This window comes from Letharia columbiana, assembly GCF_014066305.1.
Source record: "Letharia columbiana isolate WasteWater2 chromosome Unknown Sc0000042_s0, whole genome shotgun sequence".
NCBI lineage: Eukaryota > Fungi > Ascomycota > Lecanoromycetes > Lecanorales > Parmeliaceae > Letharia > Letharia columbiana.
In genome coordinates, this window is record NW_023501086.1 from 51,597 (window position 1) to 79,108 (window position 27,512).

Consider the following 27,512-nt stretch of genomic DNA (forward strand, 5'->3'; position numbering starts at 1 on the left):
CTTGGCAGGGTTTCCTGCTCAGACCCACTGCGTGGGGCCTTTCTGAGACTAAGTCGAAAAGCCTGTGTAGTGTGTGCCGTCATGTCAAGCATTTGCCAAGCCTGTCAAGCGTCGCGAATCTGGGAATCTCGGGTGATCTGCAAGCCTCAAAGCTTGGCCTATTGAATTGTGTAAGCGTGCATTATCTTGTGTACACATTGCATTGGCATATTGCTACCATTCATCAGCTGCACGAACAGGCTATTATGGCTATATTCTCCAATATGTATTAGCAAAATGCGTGAGTATCCGCCAATCTCCTATTGCTTTTCGCGGTCATCAGGTACAAGTACATTGTACACCTTGCGCGTAATCATCATCCAATCAACGCCCGTATTCGCATCACGGTCACTGCTCAGACCGAGCACCGCCTGAAGCTTCGTATCATGCTCTGCTGGGCGAAAACACTCAGTCCCACCTTCAAGGTACGTGCAGTTGCTGACATTATCTTGTCTCATAGGTTCGGATCCTATTGTCCACAGTCTCGTGGTGTATTACTATGACCGGCCTTTGATGAGTTCGCGGATACTACATTAGGAATAGAGGGAGTGATCGTCGTGCTGCAGAATATAAACGGGGGGTAAAAGACCGCAATGGGCCGTTCACCTAGGTCACTGGATGGTGGGCTCGGTGATGAGGAGAACGTATCCCGGGAAGCCGTGCTTATGATTTTGGAGAAAGAGGGTGACGGTGTCGAGAAAGCTCCGCAGAATTATTCATCGCCATTCAGACGTTCCCATGATGTTGCAATGAAGAACCGCAGAACCTCTGTGAAATTACCAATCTTGCTAGGCTTCATCTTGGTAGCCTTCATCTTCACAACTCCGCATACCGTTCCGGTCATACCTACCCGGCTCAGGGGTCAGGTTGGCGCTTGGTTGAAAATGTGTGGCTCCCATCTTGATTGGCAAGATCCCTCGGTCATCGATATCAGGACAAGGCCAGAAGATCTGGCCAAAGACCCTCGCGTGATGCATGAGATCCCTCAATACGTCCTCGACTACGCACCATTAGTCCACTTGTACTCAGAGGAACAATTCTGGCCGTGTGACATCAAGGAGCATCTCTTTCATGTCACGCCAGAGCTGAATTACACACCTATACAAGGGCTACCACAGCTGAACCTATCAAACCTCGACCAGCTGAACGAATTTGAACAGGGGCGCCATGTCTTCTTGACGAGCAATGACAACGTTGAGGATCGACCAGATTGGCTTGGAGGGCAGATCAACATACCTGATGATTTCAGTGACGATTCGAAGACTGACTGCTCCGAATCTCGAGCTACTAGCGCCAGGTTTCGGAAACAGAGCCACGGGGGGCACAGTGATGCCCCAGCTGTTCTTTTAACGATTAACAAGGGTGACGGGATTGTGGATGCTTTTTGGTTCTTCTTCTACAGCTACAACCTGGGCAACGTCGTTTTCAATATCCGATTTGGCAATCACATTGGCGATTGGGAGCATACTCTTATCCGATTTGAGCATGGGAAACCCAAAGTCGTCTTCGTCAGTGAACATTTTTTTGGGTCGGCCTATAGCTACTCTGCCGTGGAGAAAATTGGGAATAGAGTAAGTATGGAATGGTCTTTGATCGACCCCGCCCGCTGACGTGAAATAGCCTGTTGTTTATTCTGCAGTTGGGACCCATGCAATGTACGCAACGCCAGGTACTCATCCGTATATCCTCCCTCTCGGAATCCTCCACGACGAAACAGATCGCGGCCCGCTTTGGGATCCTGCTCTTAACTCTCTCACATACACGTATAATCATGTTACGGATACGTTGCACCCTTCCAATCGAACACCTGACGCTCCCACTCAATGGTTTTACTTCTCGGGAAAATGGGGCGACAAATTCTATCCATTGAATGACAACAGACAATACGGTTTTGCCGGCGAGTATCACTACGTTAATGGTCCACTTGGCCCAAGGTTCAAACACCTGGGAAGACGAAAAGTATGCCAAGGGCGCTACAGTGATCCTTGCGTTATCAAGGATCAGCTCGATCCTGATGAGGTGAGGGAGTGGCCTGGACTGGGTGAAGGCGATGATTGGCCTGATCCGGAGATGAGACCTCCAGGGTTACCGGAAGGTGGAGACGATTGATGACTTGGTTGTAGCGCACTCATTTAGCGAAGCGGGTTCTTGGGTATACACGCGGCCGAACGGTCGGACACAATAGCTGTCTCTTGGATGACGAATGCATTATTGAATCAACGATATCCCTTGACTTACGATCTCCTTTCCTGACTGACGCGACTTTCCACCACCGGCCGATTGCACCAACAGCCGCTTCCCATTGCCTCCTTGCTGACCACACCAGCAGACTTACATCGAGCCACAAAGGGGCTAGCAGCGCGGTGGCTTGCCAGCGAGACGTGCATCGAGCAGGTGCCCGAACACCCGCTTACGAAAAACTATCACGTACGCCTCTCTTACACCTCTCCTTCGGCATTCGGTCCAGCGCTGTGCAGTAGACCTGGCTTCGAATGTGGTCCCGACGCACAGTACTTCCGGACCTCGAGTCTTTACATACAGTGGTGCTAAAGCGGCAGCCACGTGTACGACATTCAAGGACATCAATGTCGTCTCCGCGATCCCCTGTCCTCTCCCCTCGCTTCCCCAACTCTCGACCCTCTCGCTCTTCCCACTCCCTCCTTCACATCCATCCATCCCTTCTTCTTCCCCCTCCTTCCCTCATCCGCCCAGCTCGGCCCCCCCTCCACCCACCCTCCTTTATTCCCATCCCGTGCCTCTTCGCCCCAGACCTGCCCCAAGCTATCCACTGACAGCTTCAAGCGCCTACGGGAGACGTTGCCGGTATCGACGGCGTGGACTACCTACGTCGGGGAGGCTCGGTGGAGAAGCTAGGACGATGGGGAGTAGCGGATGGATGGAATCGTTGCGGGGAGATATCGGTTGAGGGGGTGGGTTACCGGGGTCGTCGGTGTGTGGAAGGGCGGTTTTTGGAGGGGTGGGTTTCGCGATGGTGGGGGTTGGCGGGGTAAGGGGGGTTTGATGGGGTGGGGGTGTGGTGAAGTGTCCTGTGGAATGATGGATGATTGATGAGCAATCGGTGTTGAGTGGTAGTATCATTGTCGGGTTGTGAGATTGTGGGTATAGGGGCAGTAGGTGTGACGGACTTACTACCGTTCTTTGATTCCTGTATCCTAAGCAAGCTGACGGCAGATGCCCGCGCCGCTTGCCTCTTTGTGATACGACTTACTTACCTTCCTTGACTCAATGGTTCGACGTGTGTATATCCTTCGCACGAGATTTACGATACGCGATAAGTTGCATCGATGCCCGTTACTCCTTGCTCCCTCACTCTCCTCTCTAGAGAATTAGGAAGACGAAACCGAGTGGAAAGGGTGTTGTAGATCATGGTTCAAGTGGAAGTTCAGCAAGGAATGCCTCGTTCGATGGAAACGGTCTGGTTTAACGAATGACTTGACTAGACGCAATGTGAATATAGGAGACTCAAAGAACAGAGTGAGGTTGGTGACACCTGTCCAGGACATAGTGAATTGAGATGAGGAGGTCAATTCAATATGCAGTGATTTTTGTGTGATAGCACTGCGAAGTTTTCTGTTGGGAAATCTCGACTGCGTTGTTTGTTGTTAGATACGATGTAAGATGTAGAGACAAATGCATGACTATATAGCGATAGGAAAGCAGGGATGATATTGTACAGCAATCTTCCTCTTTGTGCCTAATGCCCAGCGTACCTTTCTCCCACGATGGGCGCCTCCACCTTGAGACTGGTAAAGGAGCAATGGCCAACACTCTTGCCCCGATACTTGAAGCTTTCCTTAGCCACCACGCCCCACATAACGCGCTTCGACGACGCATCCACGTCTGCCTCCGGTGGATGACAAGCTGCACTGATCACAGCACTACAGCTACCGGCATGAGGCATCCCGACCCGAGCCTTTCGAAAGCCAAAAGCAATGCCCAGCAGTACAACAATAGATCCGAGAATGATAACAAAGATCAAGGCAATCGGCGAGTAGCCGCAAGTCGAGACTCCTTCACCAGCGACTTCAACCCCGGCGGAATCGATAACGTTAACACGGGCAAGGAAGATGGATTGCGAGACGAACCAGTGTAGCGCACTCGAGCCTATGAGGAGTGGAATACCGTAACGATAGGGTAGTTGCAACCGATAGGTGCTTCGCTGCCCTCCTGTTGGAGATGTGACTCTTAGGAATCTTCTTTTGGATGCGTATGCGCTCCATTCCTCGGCGAGTAACATGCAGGTGAAAAGTCCATTGTAAGCGAAGTATAGGAAGGAAAGGAGAATTTGAGGCGAATTCGCAACTAGGACTGTCAAGATGACGCCAGCAGGGCCTGACAAGTCTTGGCTGTGGTTCATTCTGATCAAAGTTTCAGCGTTGACATTGCCGAAACCGAGGGACCAGAGGTGTGACATGGACCGGTCGGTCAGTTGATCGTTGTTCAGGCCTAGGCTTAGTAGAGTGCCAGTAACAACGAGAGTCGATATACATCTAGTGCGCATGTAGCGGTCAGTAATGTGCAAATCATAAAAGTATACAGTGATATGCATCATGCTTTTCAAGCTGATAGGGAGGGATATCTGCACTGCGAGAGTACACAATGTATAGATCCCATTTACATTGTTATGTGGAATCATTGGACTACTCTGGTATAGAAACAAAGTCAAGTCGAGATAGTATCCTTGCTGAGACTTACAGAACATTACAAGCGAGCCATCTTCTTTGGCTGGCAGCTCGCCACCAGCGCAATCGTTTCGGATCCCATCTGCATAAAAGCAAGTCCCAAGATCTGCTGTTTTCAAACCGAGTCTTCCCGACTATGCAATTTCCTTCGGTTGTCACGTCAGGCCGATCCAGGAAGGAGGCAATTGCGTCACCAAGAGTCACTAGTGGCTCAGGATCTTGCTTCCATGCAATTATGCTCATGCAAACAGTCTTTATCAGATTGCATATGATGACCACAATCATGATCGCTAGACTGAATTGTAGCTTGCAATGCTCCTCTACGCTCTTGCTAAGACAATATTGAATGACGCTTTCGTTGAAAAATAACTTTCGGGGATGGATAATCGTCGCTCGGCACATCTGCTGCAATTTGAGATAGTGTTAACACGGAAGTATCGCAGTCCTTAGTAGTGAGTAATCCCGGCAGGACCGCCGTTGCTATCGATGATCAATTGCGATTCTTCGCCCAGAATCGCCGTAGAGTACAGCGTTGGTGGAATCTGAGAAGGTAGAGACCAGAAGTAAGTCTGAATTCTTGGAGATTATCGGGGCTGTATAAACCTCCACACATGCTTTATTCTCGAGCTTTACTAACAATGCCTGGTTCTTCTGGTAGTCCTTCAAGGTGTTCGTAGCGATCGTGAGATCCGTCGTTAAATCATCAAAGTCAATTGGCAGGTTCGAGAAATCGAACGGTGCCCCGTCTAAGAACTCGCTCGACACCACGTAAACATTATACTGACCGGTGCACAGACTGGAGAAGACTGCGCTGTTATAGAGTAAATGTAAGGGTACCGATGAGATAGCTAGCAACCACCAAAGAACAATTCGGCTTGTCGAAAGCCTTCGCAAGTTCCTGACACTGGGGACCCCAATGTCTAGCCAGACACCCTGGCCATGAGCCTTGTCGATCTCGCTGCGTGTAGGGGAAGATAGGCATTGCATGCTGTAGTTACTCGCGCCTAATAGCAACGTACTCAGAACGTTGATAGCGAGATGCATCAAAAATGTAAGGGTCGCCGTCCTTTTACAGCTTCCATCATGTAGAGTTCCAAGGCCGTTCTGGACCCCAGATATTGAGACTGCCCATATCGTCAAGATGAGATTGAGGACGAGGACCACGGCGGCGACCACTGCACAGCAAAGTACACCGAAATGGTATCCCTCCAGCTTTCTTAGTCGATGATAGTATAGAGACTTGAGACAGTGACGGACAAAGTGTATCCGACTCGGTGGCCTCGGCAATCCTTTGTTGAGGTCTTTGTTCGAAGCATACTGATTGAGCTTTGTCGAGGAGGAAGAGTTATGTCCGGGGATTGATCTTCTCTCTCAAAATTAGTGTCAGTTTCAGATGTATTTTTTAGGCAACGAACGCTGACCCGCTGAAGTTCGACATCTCCAATGTACTGGGCTCTGAGTCGGCATCGAGTGATGCGTATACCCGTCCACGATGAGCAAAGGCCAGCCAGGTCGGCAACAGGCTCTTTTTGGGTAGGGTCATGTTATGTATACTTGCACGCACTGTCCGCAGATAATTCAGAAGTTGTAAGGACCTCTTCCTCGTGCTGGTATTGTCGAGATCGATGGCGACAAGGACGCCGGACGTAGTCTACATGGGAAATCATATGATAGATGCCAGATGTCTTTAGAATTTGAAGACAAAAGGGTGTTCTGACGCCAGATCCTTGCAGGTTTTAGCACTCGAGGATTGCGGCTGAGCCATGCCCGACGTGAGGGTTGAAGACCAGGAAAGCAAAGGATCGAGAAACGCGTAATTGGGTACTCGCTTTGGCGTTTGCCGGAATCTAGCCCGACCGTGATGGAGGTGTGTCCAGAATGCTGATATTGCTGTTGTGATAGATAGTTTCTATTGATACTCGCCATCGTCCCTTTTTGGGTCCTAGCAGATGAGTACACGGCTCTACTTTCGCTGATATAGCCAGCAACTCTCAAGAGGGTCGTGCGCCATATAAACGAAGGATAGGCTGCTCAGATCATGACAAACCAATCATAGCGCCTCAAACCTGCCATACTCTAGTCATACTTCGTCCAGAGTTTCCAACCCTAGATGTAGTCCACAGTGAAATTTTGAAGGAGAGCCAGCCACTCTTCTGAAAGGGGTTCTTCAAGTATTCGATGCACATTAAAGGGGATTCGACAGCGTTCCTGAGGATGCTTCATTTCTCATGTATGGTTCAAGAGGTGAAAGATATGAGGTTCGGTCCCATCACCACGTCGAAAAGTTGTAACGCACCCTCGTACACACGCTCTTCCTCGCCTCCGGGAGACTTGGCATAGAGGCGAAGTATGTCCTTTTATCAGGCTGTGGTAGCAGGATGCATACTTTTCATTGTCTGTTTGGATGAAAGGGTAGGAAACCGTGCAGATTATGGTCTACATACTCTATGCAGATCAAAGGGGTGATTGATTGATTGATTGATTACATCATACTACCCTGAAGTCTTACCTTAGTGGCCGACTATGCGAGTTACGTAATCTATCTGATCCTTTTAGCCAATTATATAGTCTTAAATAAATGAGACTATATAAGTTACCATTATGATTCGCGTCTTATTATATTTAATTCTTGGAAAGGAGTATACTCTATATCGCTAAGGCCCTCTTATCTTGATTATATTCTTCTTTTTAATTATCTATTCTAGTGAATTCTTATTATTAATCTTTATTAAGGGCTTAATATTATCTAATAAATTTAGTATTTCTTATAAAGTTCGCTATTATAGAGGCGTAGCGTAATTTTATTAATATATTCTTATAAGTAATAATCTTCTCTTTTATCTTTCTTCTTTCTTTAATTTATTATATTCCTCGCTTCTTATTAAATAGTCTATATTTATAAAGAATATATCGAGTTATCTACTTCGCTTTATATTTATATTCTTTATTCTCTATATTTAATATCTATTAATTATAAAGAAAGATCTTAAAATCTATTTTCTCGATTTTTATTTATATTATTAGCGACGTCTTAACGCGCTTAACTCTCGAATATAGAAATTATATTTATTTCGACAGTATTAATTAAATTCTTTTAAGAATATTATCTCGCTTTTTATTAGTCTATTTAATAGTCTATTATTTTATCGCGTAGTTTTTAATAGTTATCTTAATTATTAATATTATTCTTATCTATATAATTAATAATTAAACTATTTCATTAATATTTATCTTTACTCTTTTATTATAAATTACTTAAGGCTCTCGCTAATTAATAATCTTCTTTATCTCTCTATTCGCTTATTTATTATTATTAATATCGATATATATTAGAATCTAGTATAATTTTATTACTATTTCGAGATATCTTAGCGAATTAATAATCTATATTATTTATATTATATAGATCTATTTTAAATACTTATCTAAGTCTTCGATAATCTAAATTAATATTTAATTATTTATATTTATTATAACTCTATTAAGTTATAATTTTATTTAATATATAGCTATTATAATTAAAGCTTAAAGAATATTATATAATTTTATTAAATATATTATATATTAATCGTTTAAGTTTAAATAGATATTAAAAATAGAATTAATATCTAATAATATAGTTAAAGCTCTTATCTTTTTATTAATCTTACTATTATCTATATATATTATTATATAATTATTATTAATTAATCTTTTAATTAGTTCTTTAACGACTTTTTTAATCTTATAAATTATTATTTTAGAAGATTTTTAATTAAGAGTAATACTAAAAGAGTATAATTTCTTAATCTTATTAATATCGTTATATTGTTCTTCGAATCTATTAATATATCGCTTTAGTAAACTTAGTTTTTTATTCTTCTTAAGTTTTCTTTTAGACTTTTATTACTTAAATTATAATTTAATAATCTCGCTATATATTAAATTAGTAATAATTTATAAAATAGCTTTTAAGATAATCTTATTTAATTATTATTTAATTAATAGAAAATATACTTCTATATTAAGTGCTAGAATAGATATAATCTTAAATACTTTAATTATCTTCTTCTTTATCTAAGATTAAATTCTTTATAATAATAAGAGATAAGTTTTATTATAGTCGATAGTATCTTTAGATTAATATTATACTAAGTAGTAGTATATTATTTATAGAATAATTATTATCTAATAGAGCTATCTTATACTCTTATAATTATTCCTCTATATTAATTCGATAATTTTTATTAATATATTAATACTTTTAGTAGTCTTAGATTAAATCTTCTTATTATAATAGCTTTATAGAAGTTTAAAGTTAATTTCAACTTCTAGATAGCGAATAAAGCGTCTTATCTTAATATATTATCTCTTATTAAGTTATAGAGAATAATTTAAACTAAATCTCTATTTTCTATTAAGATATAGTAGTTGATATTTATTAAGATTAAACTTTAATCTATATTATAATATCTACTTTATATAAACTTCGTTATAAATTTTATAAAGAGCGTTATAATTTTTCTCGATAAAGTCTCTTATTATTAGAAGATCTATATCATCTATAAAGTCGATAGCTATTATTTTTAAGTTAGCGCGATTATTATATTTATTAATAAGATTTAAGTTATAGAAGAGATAAAGTATAAGCGATAATAGTAATTCTTAAGAAATTTTAATTGCTATAAAAGTCTTTAATATAAAGTATTCGCTTATTTTTAATACTATTATTCTATTAAATAAAAACGATTCTATCTAATTAATTATTCTTATATTAATTTTTTACTTTTAAAGATTATAGAGTAATCGAGAATAAAAGATTTTATTATATATACTTAAAACGTCTAATAGTAATATCGTAGTTACTTTATTAGAGTTTTATATCTAATATATTCTTTTTAGAAGATAGTAGATATCGTATTTATATAATTATAATCTATAGTCTCTTATATATATAATCGATAGAAGTCTATATATCTTTATAAGATATATTATTCTTCTAGTAAGAATAAATTTTATTATCTTTTTTATAATATTAAGTAGAGCTATTAATTAATATTCTTTAGAAATCGAGTAATTCTTATCTAATTTCGAAAGAATAATTATTATTAATATTTTAAAGTACTCTAGATAATAATCGTTTATTATATATATATTAAATATTCTATATAGATAAGAGAGTAATAACTTTAGAATCTTTTTAAGAATTAGATTAGAGATCGCGTTTTCCTCTAAGACTCTCTTTAACGATACTTATATTATAATCTTTCTTATTTTATTTATAATAATTATACTTATTAAATAAATTTATAAATATATTATATTAATACTAATATTATCTAACTTCGTCTATATTAATAATAAAAAAAACGTTTTTATAAGAAGATCTACCTTTAAGTCTAATTTATTATATTCTTATTTATCTTTATTAAATAGCGAAGAGAGATATATTTATATTATAAGTTATTTTCTAGCTTACTTAGTCTTTTTTTATTTTATTTATAATAACTTATATATCTCTACTATAAACTCTCTAAACGCCTTTCTAATAATTCTCTTAATTAAATTATTTTTAAAGTTCTTAGCGACTTTATATTTATCTTATATTTTCTTTAAAAGTATTATTCTTTAGCTTCTTTTTAGTAATTTATAATATCTTTATACTTTTTTATATTCTAGCGTAAATTCTAATTTAGACTATAATAATAATTTAATAATCGAAGTAAACTTCTTTATAATCGCTTAAATAGAGTTAATAATAGCCGCTACTTAATAATTAATATTATTATTAATAAGATTTCTATTATTTCTTAAAAGATTAATTAGATACTCTTTCGATATTATAGCTCTAGCGAGTATCTCTTTTAAAATCTTAATATCTAGTTTATTAAAGTTTCGATATATTATTAATACTAACTTTATTATAACTAGCTTAAACTTTATAAGAATTAAAAGATAATTAAATTTACTTTCGAAATTATTTTCGATATTATAATTAATAATATTTATTATTAGTATTAAAGTAGCGAATAATAGATCTATTATTATTTAATAAGTAAAGACCTATAAATTAAATTCATGGAGTTAAATTTTTCTAAGTTAAATCGAATTTTAGCTCTAGCTCTAAGTTAAATCGAAGCCTAATCGCTTACTATACGTTTTTAATCTATATGCGAAGAGAGGCGCGCTAAGGTCTAATTAGAAAGGTATATTAAGTGTAAAGAATTAATCCGTAATAATTGCTTATAAAAAATAGAGAAAGGCTACGTTCTTATGATAAGAAGTATCGAAATATCGAAAAGAAATGAAGATAACGTATTAATTAGTGGTATAAATCCCACAATATCTTCTACCGTAGTAAAATCTTTCGAATAATAAAATAGCTATAGATATCGAATAATTTTAATTCGTTTAAATATATATCGTTCGATATTTCTTCTATAGAGACCTAATTAACTATAATAGTAGATTCTTCTCTTATAACGTTATTATAGTAATATATTATATTAATATAATAGAAATAATAGATTAAGTTATAGTAATATTCTTCGCTTACTAAGTAATAATTTAATATGAAATCGTAGAGAGCATATAACGTGAGAACTTGAAGAGCTGAGTCGTGTTCTTGACGATAATAACCTTATTACCGCTTGATTTCTCCGCAGTATTCTCCGCATTTGCCTATTATAGTTCCTTCTCTTACTTCTCAATATAGTGAAAATAACAGGTTAAGTTATAGTAGTATTCTCCGCTTACTAAGTAATAATTTAATGTGAAACGACTAAGTTATAGTGATGTTCTCCGCTTACTAAGTAATAATTTAATATGAAACCGTAGAGAGTATATAACGTGGGATCTTGAAGAGCTAAGCCGTGTTCTTAACGATAATAATCTTATTACCGCTTAATTTCTCCGTAGTATTCTCCGCATTTACCTATTATAGTTTCTTCTCTTACGATATTATTAATATAGTAAGAATAATAGATTAAGTTATAGTAGTATTCTCCGCTTACTAAGTAATAATTTAATATGAAATCGTGAAGAGTATATAACGTGAAATCTTGGAGAGCTAAGCCGTGTTCTTGACGATGATAATCTTATTACCGCTTGATTTCTCCGTAGTATTCTCCGTAGTATTCTCCGCAGTGTTCTCCGCATTTGCCTGTTATAGTTTCTTCTCTTACGATATTATTAATGTAGTGGGAATAATAGGTTAAGTTGTAGTAGTGTTCTCCGCTTACTAAGTGATAATTTGATATGGAATCGTGGAGAGTATATAACGTGGGATCTTAGAGAGCTGAGCCGTGTTCTTGACGATGGTGGCCTTATTACCGCTTGGTTTCTCCGCAGTATTCTCCGTAGTGTTCTCCGCATTTACTTGCTATAGTGACTTCTCTTATACTGGCTAAATAAATTAATATGAGATCGTGGAGAGTAGACCTATTATATTACTGCTGCTGCTGACTATATCCGTAATATTCTCCGCAGTATTCTCCGTATTCGCCTATTGTAGTTCCTCCTCTTATTTAACTAAGTGCTCTAGCTAAGTGACTAACTAAGTAGCTAATTAAGTGAATAACTAAATAACTAACTAACGATCTAACTAAGTGGATTATTAAGCTAATAGAGTAGATAGTATTAACTAAGTAACTAGTCGAGTATCGCTGGCTTAGAAGAAGTATATAGGGAAAGATGAAGACGATGGCTGTGAATCTATTTAGGCTCTTTTTAATCTTCTAATACGTTTATAAGCAGTAGCAGATAGCTATTAAGCTTCTTTACGGCCTCGATTATTAGTAATAGCGAAATCGCTAAGGGGTGATCTAAAGGCGTTAGTAGGGGCTTAAAGAGGCGGGTAAAAGGGGTATATATACCTGAAGCGTTTAGTAACGTTTCCGCGAGGGTATCGAGAACGAATATATTTATATTAATAAATTGATAGAATAATAAAAGAAGAATAATTATATAAATAAATAGGTGAAAGGATTATTATTCAATCTCGGACGCGTTTAATATAACTATTATATTTAAATATTTATTTAATCTATTAATAGTAGGCCAAACTTTAAAATTTTTACAGCGTTAGAAAGCGTAAAGCGAGCTCTACAATTTGAGAAATTATAAAGTAACTATATATATCGTAAGCTGAGTACTTCAAAGTGTAAAACTTCTATATATAAATTTTTAATAAGGAAGGCGTGGAAGGACTATCGGGCTAACTTAGCCGATCTAATTAAAGAGCGTAGCGAACTCGAATTTATAATTGACTGCACATACAAATTTAAGGTTTCCAAGCTCAGCTCTATCTTATTCTATTATATATACTAATAGTTTTCTTTATATATTACTATTTCTATTAATAATACTTATTCTATAGTAAATTCTTTCGCTATAAATATTAATTCTTCTACTTTTTTATCGATATAAGTATTTAATCTCTCTTATATTATATAATAAAGATTAAAGTCGTCTAGTATAATTTATTTATTATCTTTAGACTCTATAAATATCTTATATAGTTTATTAAATTCGTCTATTTATTAATTATTAAGATTATAGATATTATATATATATATAATTCTATTATTTTCGAATTTAATATTAAGAGTATAGAGGTTTAATAAGTAATATAATAAATACTATTACTTTAATAACATTCTCTTATTAATATAGAAGTATATTTATATATTATTATAATAGAGATAAATTAAGTTAAATCTATTCTTTAAAGAATAATATAATATATTTATATTAATATTTCTTTAAGACTTCTAAATTACTACTATATTAATATTATAAATCTTTTTATTATCGAAGAGTTCTATTATAATTATTCTAATTTTTTTTATATTATATTATAGTATTAATAGCTAATTAGAGTATACTATTATTTCTTAATATTATTATTAATATTATTTACTCGCTCCGCCTAGTCTATAGAGTTTATATTCTCTTTTTAAGTATTCTTCTTTTTTTAATTATCGATAAATCGAATATATCTCTTTTTATTTTTATTAATAAAGATCGTAATTCTCTTATTATTACTCTTTTAACTTAGGAGTTATTTATTATCCTCGAGATTATTAATTTCCTTTATCGCTATATCGTTTTTATATCATTTAACTTTATTTATTACTTTAAAAAGCGATTTATTTCTAAATAAGACTCTTATTAATAATATGAAAGTATATCTTCTTTTATTTAGCTAAAGATTCGATATAGTAGTTCTTTCGAGATTTAGCGCTCTAATTCTTTTTCTATTAACTATTTTATTTTTATCTATTAGCTTATTACGCGTAAATATTAATCTTAAAAAAAAATTCTTATTTCGCTTATAATTAGATATATTCTAAAAGTAATTATTTAATTAATCGCTTATTTAGTAGCTAGTTAATATTTTCTTCGTTATTATAAATTATAAAGAAGTTTATTATCTCGCTATTCTTATTCTCGCTATCTTTCTCTTCTTTACTATATATATCTTATTTTAAGCCTTATATAGTTTCTTATAAATTAAGTATTTACGAGTATTAATTATATAATCTTTATAATAATACTCTTTTAAGCATTTCTCGTATACTAAGTAATTCTTTTTAAGATATATAGTCGATAGATAATTGTATTTTTAGTATATAAAGTATTATTTTAATTTATACTACTTATTATAGACGTAATAGCTATATAGTTTTAAATCGATAATTAAATCTTCTTTTAATACTCTATTTTCTTTCTCTAAGAATATTAGTTTAATAATTAATAAACTCTTATTATAACTCTCTTTATTTACGTTAAATTAATCTAGTTATATTATATCGAGATTTAGCGTATTAATATTCTTATTCTAAATTCTTTTAATTATTATAGTTATATCTTTAATATTAAATATATTAATTCTTACTTTATAAAGTAAGAGACTATATATTTTAATAATTACTCTTATATTATTACTTATCTTTAAAGTCTAATTCTTACTTTTTCTTAATTTATTCGCTTTCTTCTTATTTATAGCTATAATATATATATCGCTACTCGCTAGCCTTCTAATCGTTTTAATAGATTTTCTTATAATATTTATACTCTTTATATATCTATTAATTATCGTAATTATCTTACTCGATATCTTCTTCTTTAATATTTTACTTATTATCTTATCTTATAACTTTATAATAATCTTATTTAGCTTATTATATAGTACTTAATTTTATTTTAATATTATTAATAATATAATAGAGATTTCTTCGATAATAAAGAAGAATATTAAGAATCGATTTAGTACGCTAGCGTAGTTAATTATTAATATATTACTTTTTAAACTAGTTATCTAATACTTAATATATATAATCTTTTTCTTTATATTATTATCTCGATTACTTAAGTTAATAGCTAATTTATATACTTTATTTAAAACTATTTAAATTTTAGATTTATTATTCCGTTTTTTTATAAATATTACTATCGCTTTAAGAGTAGTAACTACTTTATTTATTAGTAATTTCTAGTCTTTATCTATTATTTTTAGTATAATATTTATTAATAACTTTAATATAAATGCGTACTTCTTAAAATTATAGCTATTATAATTCTATTAAAACTAATTAGTTTTATTTAATATAATTATAGAGATATAGATATTCTTTAAAGTTAATTAAAGAGGTACTAGTCTTACTAAGTACTTTAAATATATATATCTACTTTCTATAGCTTAATAATATAGTATAAGCGTTATATAAAAGTTTTTTAAATTAAAGAGATATCTTAATAGCGATAGAGGGTACTCGATTACGCCTTCTCGCCGTTCTAGATAATTTATAACTTTACGCGTCTAAGAGAAATTAATAAAAGATTAAGTATATTAATAATAATAAAAAACTTTTATATATAAATACTCGATTTATAAGAAATTATATAAGGCTTAAAATAAGATATATATAATAAAGAAGAGAAAGATAGCGAGAATAAGAATAATAAGATAATAAATTTCTTTATAATTTATAATAATAAAGAAGATATTAATTAGCTATTAAATAAGCGATTAATTAAGTAATTACTTTTAGAATATATTTAATTATAGACGAAATAAGGAATTTTTTTTAAGATTAATATCTATACGCGATAAGCTAGTTATAGTAGATAGAGATAGAATAATTAATAGAGAAGAAATTAGAGAGCTAAATCTCGAAAGAATTACTATATCGAATCTTTAGTTAAGTAAAAGAAGATATACTTTTATATTATTAATAAGAGTTTTATTTAGAAATAGATTATTCTTTAAAGTAGTAGATAAAGCTAAATAATATAAAAACGATATAGCGATAGAAGAAATTAATAATCTCGAGAATAATAGATAGCTCTTAAGTTAAAAGAGTAATAATAAGAGAATTATAATTCTTATTAATAGAAATAAAAAGAGATATATCTAATTTATCGATGATTAAGAAAAGAAGAATATTTAGAAAGAGAATATAAACTCTATAGACTAGGCGAAGCGAGTAAATAATATTAATAATAATATTAAGAAATAATAGTATATTTTAATTAGCTATTAATATTATAATATAATATAAGAAAATCTAGAATAATTATAGTAGAACTCTTTGATAATAAAAAGATCTATAATATTAATATAGTAGTAATTTAAGAGCTCTAGAGAAATACTAATATAAATATATTATATTATTTTCTAAAGAATAGATTTAACTTAATCTATCTCTACTATAATAATATATAAATATATTTCTATATTAATAAAAGAATATTATTAAAGTAATAATATTTATTATATTATTTATTAAATCTCTATACTCTTAATATTAAGTTTAAAAATAATAGAATTATATATATATATAATATCTATAACCTCGATAACTAATAAATAAACGAACTTAATAAATTATATAAGACGCTTATAAAGTCTAAGAATAATAAATAAATTATATTAGACGATTTTAATCTTTATTATATAATATAAGAGAAATTAAATACTTATATTAATAAGAGAGTAGAAGAACTAATACTTATAGCGAAAGAATTCGCTATAGAATTATAAGGTAGTAAGACCTCTTTTAATAAAACTACGTAGCAGCTATGTAATTACGAGGTCTAGATGCGTAGTTAATAGAATAGATGAATTAGTTACTAAATAAACTAATAACTAAAGAAAGAAGAAGAGAAAAGAAAACTCGTAAGTATTTAAGACTTTATTAAGTATATTAAATACTCGCTCTAGCTGCGTAGCTTACAACCTAACAAGTAACGTAAGCGAGCCTATTAGTTTACTTTAAGTACTTTTACCCTTATAACTATATCCCCCTTAGAAGATTTAGCCTCTAAATCTTATCATTATTACGCTTTATAATTAAATGCGTATAAACTTATTAATACTATCTACGCTATCTATTATCAGCTTAAACGTAGTTTAAACTAATATATACTATAATAACATATTCGTACTATAAATTCTAAGATCTTCTTAAGTATATTATTATATTTATATACTAAATCGCGATAGTATCGCTATACGTATTATTATTTTAATTAATAGAATATAGACGTAGTATTACCTTATTACGATATACTATTATTATTATTACTATACGCTATTATTATATTATTACTTTATAATCGTAGTAATTCTATTATAATAATCGTTAAAAGTCGCGCTAGTAAGTATAAAAGACTTACTTTTAGTCTAACTTTTATTCTTCTTAGTAATAATATTAACGCTAACGCTATTATAAGTAAATATCTAATTCTTCTTTATATCTACTATTTTATCTTCATTCGTTCTTATCGTAATATCGCGATAGCGAGCTACGTATTATCGTAATAGTATAGCATATATATTAATTAAGATAATAATTAAATAAGATTATAGTTACTTAAATTAACTTCACATATAATAAGTATCTTAAAGAATACTTTACGATACTTTATGAATAGTATAAGAAGTATACTAATATATCGATAGTAGTATTAAATCTTCGCTCTTATAACTCTACGAGTTACTAAGTGCTCGTAGTCGTCGTAATTCCTACGCCTCGCGCTATTGCTAATAGACATTTATATCTATTTTAAAGACGTACTTAACTAAGAAGACTATTAGCCCCCCTTATCGCTACTTTCATTACTACTTTTATCGCTACTTTCATCGCTACTCTCATCGCTACTCTCGTTATTTATACTTCGAATATCGATTATAAGTAAAAGAGATATTAAATAACTAAGAGGTTACGCTAACGTATACTAGTCTCCTTTTACTATTATTATATATATACTCTTACACATAATCCTTATATAATTTATATCGCGTTTTCTACTAGCTCGCGCTAGCGTAAATGCGGGCGATACTTTCGCGAGGGTTATATATACGTAATAAACTCGATGCTTTAGAATCGGCCTACGGGTATTTTAGCTATTTTCGCTAGACCTTTTAACTATAACTTATTCGCCCTTTAAGACTTCTATACTACTACTACTTTCGCGATTTTTCTCGCTTCTTAATCTCTCTTAACGATTACGCCTTTAGCTTTATCTTAAATACTAATTTATATAATTTCTTTACTTACTCAAAGTTCTTAATTACGCCTTTAGCATTTTTAAGATATTTTATTAGTTCTTATAAAGCTTCGTAAGATAGAGAGTCTTTTCAATTAATAAGGTACTTAGTCTTACTCTTATAAACTCTTTTATCTAATACCTTATTAACCTCTCACTCTTCTTCTTTATTAATTAAGACTACTTATAACTTCGAATTATTATTATACGAGTATTACGACTCTAGTAGCAATATATGAAATATAGAATAAATTCTTTTATATCTAGTAGAAAGGTCTAGCTTATAAGCCTATATACTTATTTTCTCTAATACTTTAAAAAGCCTAAGCTATCTATAATTAAGTTTCTTCTTTAATCGTAAGATACGTATATTTAAGCTTCGTAATAGTACTTTATCTTCTTTCTTAAAGGTTATAGCCCTATAATTACTATTATAATACTTTACTTACTACTTTAACACTCGCTTCTATAATTCTTTTAGATACGATCTTATCTCTTATAATTATTCTACTCGCTCTATAATAAGCGATACTTCCTCTCTTAAGATTCTACTCTTAAAAGCATTTTCTAAGTCTACTATATATTTCATTAATAGATCTTATAAAGTCTTACTAATACTTATATATACGCTATTATTATATATGAACGTAGTCATTAATAAGATTTTAAACTAGTTATTCTACTTATAGTTATAGTATACTTATAAATAATATTTTAATATCTAATTTTATCTCTTAGTCTAATCATCGATCTAAGAATAAAATATAGTACTTAGTCTACGCTTCGCATCTAGATATTAATATAGCGTTATCTAGAACTTACTTATAAATAGAGAGCCTTAATTCGAAATTAAGTTACATATTATACCGCGTAGTAATATAAACTCTCGCTATAAGATATTAGTAAGATTATTAGTCTTTAGATTCTTAATAATCGCTATATACGTTATATACTTAATTAGCTTATCTACTAAGATTAAGATAATATTATAAATCTTATTAATATACGAATCCCTTATAAGTAGTAGATTCGTAATGAAATTTAGTATTATAGTATAAAATAAATTTACGTTATCTAAGAAAATCGACGCTAGCTCGCTATACGACTTATAATAATAAACTTACACCCTTTAATAATCGAAGTAAGTACGAATATACTCTACTATATCGCTTATTATATCTATTTAATAGTACTTAAACTTAATACCCTCTTTAATACGCTTATAAGCGAAGTGCCTAGTATTAAAGTTATTATAATTTATATAAAGAATCTCTTTCTTTATAGTAGAATCGTTAGAAATATAGACTATAAGGCCACAACGTAGTAATTTATCCTTATCGACTCTTTATTTCGAAAGCTTATTCTATTTAACAGCGTATCTTTAACGCCACTTCTTATTCGTAATAAAAGTGTTCTTGCGTTATAATTTAAGTAATTATACTATTATCGATTCTCGTAGCTTTAAATAAAATCTCTTCGACTTTAAAATCTAGTAAATTAGAAGTTAAGACGATATCGTAGCATCTAAAATACGTATTTATCTATCGAGTACTCTCTTATCTAAGTTAATAACTTAGATATCTATAATAATAATATCATTTAATTACTTCGTTAACGCTATAAGTTTAACTATAATAGATATATCATTATATTCTTATAGATTAAATTAATATTTCTAATTACGAAGCTTATTTCACAAGATAAAGAGAAAATTATTATTATTATCCTCGCTATTATTCGATTTAATAATATTAAATCTTCTTAATAATATATTTATAGAGTTAAGTTTTCTCTTATAATATTCGATAATAAAGTTAAATATAGCTAATTTCTTAGTTTAGCGAATCTACTTCGTATTAAGCTCTTTTATTATTATAAAATAACGTAAGTTATTATAATCTAAGATTATATAAATAAAATACTTATTATCTTATAAGTAATATCTTTAATTCTTAAAGTCTAATATAATCGCATAGAGCTTTTTATTATAAGTATTCTAGCGAGACTTAGCGCCTTTAAATTTATAACTAAAAAAAGTAATAAGATATTATTACTTATTCTCGCTTAGTTAACTAAGCATATTATCTATATCTATATTAAAAGTATTAATCTTTATAATAAGCGATACTTTCTAATTATAGTATTTTAGCATAGATATAATAATAAACACTCGCTTAAGTATCTTAAAAGTCTCGCGTATTTTCTTATTAAATACGAAGGATAATCTAATCTCATCTTTCTTTACTTCTCGAATTAGATTTATTAAAAGCGTAGCTATCTATAAAAAACCTCGCATAAACCGCCAATAAAAGTCTGCGAACTTTAAAAAAACTAAGATATTCTTAATAGACTCTAATTTTAGTTACTTAGTAATGGCTTTAATACGCGATAGCTTTATTTAAATATCGTACTAGTTTATTAAGAACCTTAGAAAGATAATCTTATTACGATTAAAAGTATATTTCGATAATTTTATATAGAGTCGATACTTTAATAGTACGCGTAGTACTTTACGTATATACTCTTAATATAACTCTTTTATTTCGAAATAGATTAGTATATTATTTAAGTATATTACGTAGAAGACATCGATATATAACTTAAATACTTTATTTATATAAGCTTAGAAGATTATAAGAACATTTATAAGGCTAAAAGATATTACTTAATATTTAAACTAGCCGTAGCGAGTTTAAAAGGCGATTTTCCACTCATCTTTCTTTCGCACTTATATTCTATAATACGTATTACGAATATTAACCTTAATAAAGTACTTCGTATATATAAATCTTTCTAAGGTCTCTAAGAGCAGTAATAACGAGTAATTATTCTTAATAATTATCTCGTTAAGCTCTCGATAGTTAATATATAGTTATAGCGAGCTATCTAGTTTCTTAATAAATAGCACTAACAAGTTAATCTAACTAATTAAGAGTTAAATTTACTTTCTTTTAAATATAATATTCAGATAATCTCTAATCGCTACGAGTTCGTTATATAATATATTATAAATCGAATCGCTTCTAGATAGCTTCTTAGGTTATAGGTCGATAGAATATTCGATTTAATTATATATATTAAGACTATTAAATAGCTCTTCTAAAAAGATTTCTAATAGATTCTTAAGTTATTTAAGTATATTAGAGTCGTCTAGCTACGTAATATTACATCGTATAGCTTTATTATAATTATCTTTACTACTTTTAAATAGAATCTAATATAAAAATATAATAAACGCTTATCTTAGACTATATGTAACTACTATATTAACTAATAACGCAAACTACTCTATATCCATTATTACGATATCTACTTACTTCTTATTACTTATAGAAAAATCGCGATAGATCTAGAACTACTTATATTAATGAATATCTAAATTAATATTATAGATCTAAGGAAAACTAAGAATAAGGTTATATTCTTATATATTCACAGTATACACCTTTAAGATTTACTCTTACTTTTTTCCTCGACTATCCGCGAGGCTAAAGATTAGATTATACTTTCTATACGAGAATATTTAATAATTATCGATAGCACGTACTATTATTAGCGCGTATTCAGGTTCAGAAATCTATATCTCTTTAATAAAAGATTATGATATAAAGATTTCTTTATTACCGATATCTACTAGAGTAATTATCTTATACTTTTCATTTAGCGTAATAATTTCGCCTCTTAATAATAGAGAGCGAGGTTATCGCTTAGTTAATAACATATCTAATACTATAGTAATAAGTATTAAACTTTATCTTTTCCCTTATCTAATTTATAATTATATACTTCGTTACTTATAACGTAGTTTAAATATTTAAGCGAATTCTTATAATGCCTTAGCTATTTATAATTATAGTATTATATCTTAGTAAAGAATATCTTTAGCTTAATATAAGAGTCGCCATCTTCGAGTTTAATTCGCTTAGGCTTTTAACCTTATAACATCGATAAGAATAAACTCTTCTTTTAATCTTATTAGTTCTTTATATATTATCTCTTAGACTTAGTATACTATTAACTACTACTCTCTTAATTACTTATCTTATTATTAAAGTAAGTCTTATCTAGAGTAGAGAGCTCTTTCATTTTTTATAGTCTTTGCTTTATGCTCTGATATTATTATAGTATAACAATATAGATAATAGATTAAGTAGCCTCCTTTATAACTTTTAGAGGAATTTTCTCTATTACCCTATCTCGTAGACCTTTTATACGTTCTAAGTCGATTATATAACGTTCTCGCTACGATTAGAGTATAATAAGATAGTTATTAAAGCTGGCTATCGATTATATATCTCTTATAACTACTTTAATTAACTGATATTCTATATTATAAAATTTAACGACTAGATTATAAATTTAATTTAAGTATTACCTCTTATATTTCTCTTAGATAAATTTCTTAATATTATATAATATCGCATCTCTAATATTTCTCTAGATCTACTTCTTAGTATTTATCAAGAGAGCTAAAGCTTAGCGAGTCTTTTCTTTATTTATATAAAAATCGATATAAGACGTCGAGGCGATAAAATTATTACAGTCTTAAAGAAATATAACTATCGAGTTATAGTTATTAAGATATTACGTATTAGATATCTTAATAACGCTTATCTTCTTATAACTCAAATTACGATAATAATTATCACTATACTTATAGCAATATCCTTACATATTCTATATTTCAATTAGTTTAAGTTTTTCGACGACTAGTTACTTCTTAGTATTAAGCTTTAAAAGTCGATAGCGTTAAACTTAAGTTAAGTCTACGAAGTAAGAGTTTTCGTCTATAGATAAAGGATTATTAGATATAACGCTTCGGCGGTTATTATTTTCGCTAATAGTATAATTAGAATTTTCATAAATATCGGAATTAGTATTATGATCGCTTAATTACGTAGTAGACGTATTCTAATAAGAGTTATCTACTAGATTAAAAACGTCGCCAATTAGTCGTAATAGAATATTTCTACTTCGTAAGTTAATAGAATTAACTTACGAGTTACTTATTATAACTAAATTAGATAACTCTATATAAACGAAGTTATTAGAACTATAAGATAGTAAGATCTCTTTTAATAGAACTGCGTAGTAGCTATATAATTATGAGATCTAGATACGTAGTTAATAGAATAGATAAATTAGTTACTAGATAAACTAATAACTAAAAAAAGAAGAAGAGGAAAGGGAACTCGCAAGTATTTAAGACTTTATTAAGTATATTAAATACTCGCCCTAGCTGCGTAGCTTGCAACCTGATAAGCGACGCAAGCGAGCCTATTAATTCGCTCCGAGTACTTTCACTCTTATAAGAATAAGTATTATTAGTAGAAATAATAATATATAAAGAAAACTATTAAATAATAATAGATTTACTATTCGCTACTTTAGTATTAATAGTAAATATTATTAATTATAATATCGAAAATAATTTCGAAAGCGAATCTAATTATCTTCTAATTTTTATAAAGTTTAAGCTAGTTATAATAGAGTTAATATTAATAATATATTAAAACTTTAATAAACTAAACGTCGAGATTTTAAGAGAGATACTCGCTAGAGTTATAGTATCGAAAGAGTATCTAATTAATTTCTTAGAGAATAATAGAAATCTTATTAATAATAATATTAATTATTAAGTAATAATTATTATTAACTCTATCTAAGTAATTATAAAGAAGTTTACTTCGATTATTAAATTATCGCTATAATTTAGATTAAAATTTACGCTAGAATATAAGAAAGTATAAAGATATTATAAATCGCTAAAAAGAAGTTAAAGAATAACGCTTTTAAAGAAAGTATAAGATAAGTATAAAGTCGTTAAGAACTTTAAAAATAATCTAATTAAGAGAACTATTAGAAAGGCGTTTAGAGAGTTTATAGTAGAGATATATAAGTTACTATAAATAATATAAAAAAAAATTAAAAAAATTAAAAAATAACTTATAATATAGATATATCTCTCTTCGCTATTTAATAAAGATAAATAAGAATATAATAAATTAAGTTTAAAGATAGATCTTTTTATAAAAACGTTCTTCTTATTATTAATATAAATAAAATTAAATAATATTAGTATTAATATAACGTATTTATAAATTTATCTAATAAATATAATTATTATAAATAAGATAAGAAAGATTATAATATAAGTATCGTTAAAGAGAGTCTTAAAGAGAGATATAATCTTTAATCTAATTCTTAAAAAGATTCTAAAATTATTACTTTCTTATCTATATAGAATATTTAATATATATATAATAAACGGCTACTATCTAGAGTACTTTAGAATATTAATAATAATTATTCTTTTAAAATCGAGTAAGAATTATTTAATTTTTAAAGAATATTAATTAATAGCTTTACTTAATACTATAAAAAAGATAATAAAATTTATTCTTATTAGAAGAATAATATATTTTATAAAGATATATAAACTTCTACTAGCTATATATATAAGAGATTATAGATTATAATTATATAAATACGATATTTACTATCTTCTAGAAAGAATATATTAAATCTAAAACTCTAATAAAGTAGTTACGATATTACTATTAGACGTTTTAAATATATATAATAAAGTCTCTTATCCTCGATTACTTTATAATCTTCGAAAGTAAAAAATTAATATAAGAGTAATTAATTAAATAGAATTATTCTTATTTAATAGAATAATAGTATTAAAAATAAGCGAATACTCTATACTAAAGACTTCTATAGTAATTAAAATTCCTTAAGAATTACCACTATCGCTTATACTTTATCTCTTCTATAATTTAGATCTTATTAATAAATATAATAATTACGTCGATTTAGAAATAATAATTATTAACTTTATAGATAATATAGATCTTCTAATAGTAGAAGACTTTATTAAGAAAAATTATAACGCTCTCTATAAAATTTATAATAAAGTTTATATAAAGTAAGTATTATAATATAAATCGAAGTTTAATTCTAGTAAATATTAATTATTATATCTTAGTAGAAAATAGAGATTTAGTTTAAATTATCTTCTATAACTTAATAAGAGATAATATATTAAGATAAAACGCTTTATCTATTATCTAGAAGTCGAAATCGACTTTAAACTTCTATAAAGTTATTATAATAAGAAGATTCGATCTAAGATTATTAAAAGTATCGATATATTAATAAGAATTATTAAATCGACGTAAGGCGGTAATTATAAGAGTATAAGATAGCTTTATTAAACGATATCGAGTAATTATTTTATAAATAACATATTACTACTTAGTATAATATTAGCTTAAAGATACTATTAACTATAATAAAACTTATCTCTTATTATTATAAAGAATTTAATCTTAGATAGAGAGAAAGATAACTAAAGTATTTAAGATTATATTTATTTTAATACTTAATATAGAAGTATATCTTCTATTAGTTATATAATAGTTAGATAAGATTATCTTAAAAGCTATCTTATAAATCGCTATTAATTTAATATATAGCGAGATTATTAAATTATAATTTAAGTAATAAAAGTTTAAAAGAAAATTTAAGAAGAATAGAAAACTAAGTTTATTAAAGCGATATATTAATAGATTTAAAAAATAATATAGCGATATTAATAAGATTAAGAAATTATATCTTTTTAGCGTCGCTCTTAATTAAGAGTCTTTTAAAATAATAATTTATAAGATTAAGAAAGTCGCTAAAGAACTAGCTAAAAGATCGATTAATAAAGATTATATAATAATATATATAGATAATAATAAGATTAATAAAAAGATAAGAGTTTTAGCTATATTATTAGATATTAATTCTACTTTTAATATCTATTTAGATTTAAATAATTAATATATAATATATTTAATAAAGTTATATAATATTCTTTAAGCTTTAATTATAATAATTATATATTAAATAAAATTATAACTTAATAGAGTTATAGTAAATATAAATAATTAAATATTAATTTAAATTATCGAAGATTTAAATAAGTATTTAAGATAGATCTATATAATATAAATAGTATAGATTATTAATTCGCTAAGATATCTCGAGATAGTAATAAAATTATATTAGATCTCGATATATATTAATATTAATAATAATAAATAGACGAATAGAGAGACGAAGAAGATTATTAACTAGCGAGAATAAGTAATTTATAATAAAAGAGTAGAGATAAATATTAATAAAATAGTCTAATTATTAATTATATAAATAAGAATAATATTAATAATTAAGATAGCTATTAGAGATTACGCGATAGAATAATAGACTATTAAATAGACTAATAAGAAGTAAAATAGTATTCTTAGAAGAATTTAATTAATATTATCGAAATAAATATAACTTTTATATTCGAGAGTTAAGTACGTTAAAACGTCGCTAATAACGTAAATAAGAATTAAGAAAATAGATCTTAAGACCTTTCTTTATAATCGATAAATATCGAATATAGAGAATAAAGAATACGAGTATAAAGCGAAGTAGATAACTCGATATATTTTTTATAAATATAAGCTATTTAGTAAGAAGCGAGAAATATAATAAGTCGAAGAAAGAAGAAAGATAAAAGAGGAAGTTATTACTTATAAGAATATGTTAATAAAATTATATTACGCCTTTATAGTAATAGATTTTATAAGAAGTATTAGACTTATTAAATAATATTAAATTCTTAATAAAGATTAATAATAAGGATTTACTAGAGTAGATAATTAAAAAGAAGAATATAATTAAGATAGAAAGGCCTTAGCGATATAGAATATACTTCTTTTTAAGAATCAAATATTTAAGACGTAGAACTATGACGGTAATTTGTATAGTCTTATTTATTCAAGACTATATAATTGATTGAAAGGATTAGAAAGATTACGTAACTCGCATAATCGGCCCCTAAGGGAAAAATTCAGGAAAAAAAAATAAAAAAAAAAAAAAAAAAAAAAAAAAAAAAAAAAAAAAAAAAAAAAAAAAAAAAAAAAAAATTTTTTTTTTTAAAGCGAGTGCTGTTGTTGTGGCGTTGAAGCAGGTCGATGATCATCGTAGAGTACAGAGCTTCAGCTCCAGGCTAATCACTCACCACAGGAGTATCCAGAACCGCTTTCCTTACCCCCGGGGCACTTCCCTCGATCCGGCCTAGATAGTAGTGCCTTCTTTGCTTCCCATGTCCTTCTTCCCCTCCGCAGCTTCCGAACATCACAGAAACAACCTCACGACAATAATCAATACATCACCAGGACAATCGCGATATCAAAC

General features: G+C 29.6%; 3 protein-coding genes across 3 annotated transcripts; 1 reads left to right on the forward strand and 2 right to left on the reverse strand.

Moving 5' to 3' along the window:
* Positions 1-632: 632 nt before the first annotated feature.
* Positions 633-2,148, forward strand: HO173_009665 (uncharacterized protein; the record flags this gene model as incomplete). Its single annotated transcript, XM_037311554.1, has 2 exons — positions 633-1,610; positions 1,660-2,148. 2 exons carry the CDS (start codon positions 633-635, stop codon positions 2,146-2,148), a joined length of 1,467 nt encoding a protein of 488 aa, XP_037161501.1.
* Positions 2,149-3,754: 1,606 nt separating this feature from the next.
* Positions 3,755-5,027, reverse strand: HO173_009666 (uncharacterized protein; the record flags this gene model as incomplete). The annotated part of the gene is made up of 2 exons (XM_037311555.1): positions 3,755-4,550; positions 4,756-5,027. 2 exons carry the CDS (start codon positions 5,025-5,027, stop codon positions 3,755-3,757), a joined length of 1,068 nt encoding a protein of 355 aa, XP_037161502.1.
* Positions 5,028-5,222: 195 nt separating this feature from the next.
* On the reverse strand, positions 5,223-6,285 carry HO173_009667 (uncharacterized protein; the record flags this gene model as incomplete). Its single annotated transcript, XM_037311556.1, has 2 exons — positions 5,223-6,105; positions 6,164-6,285. 2 exons carry the CDS (start codon positions 6,283-6,285, stop codon positions 5,223-5,225), a joined length of 1,005 nt encoding a protein of 334 aa, XP_037161503.1.
* Positions 6,286-27,512: the final 21,227 nt, after the last annotated feature.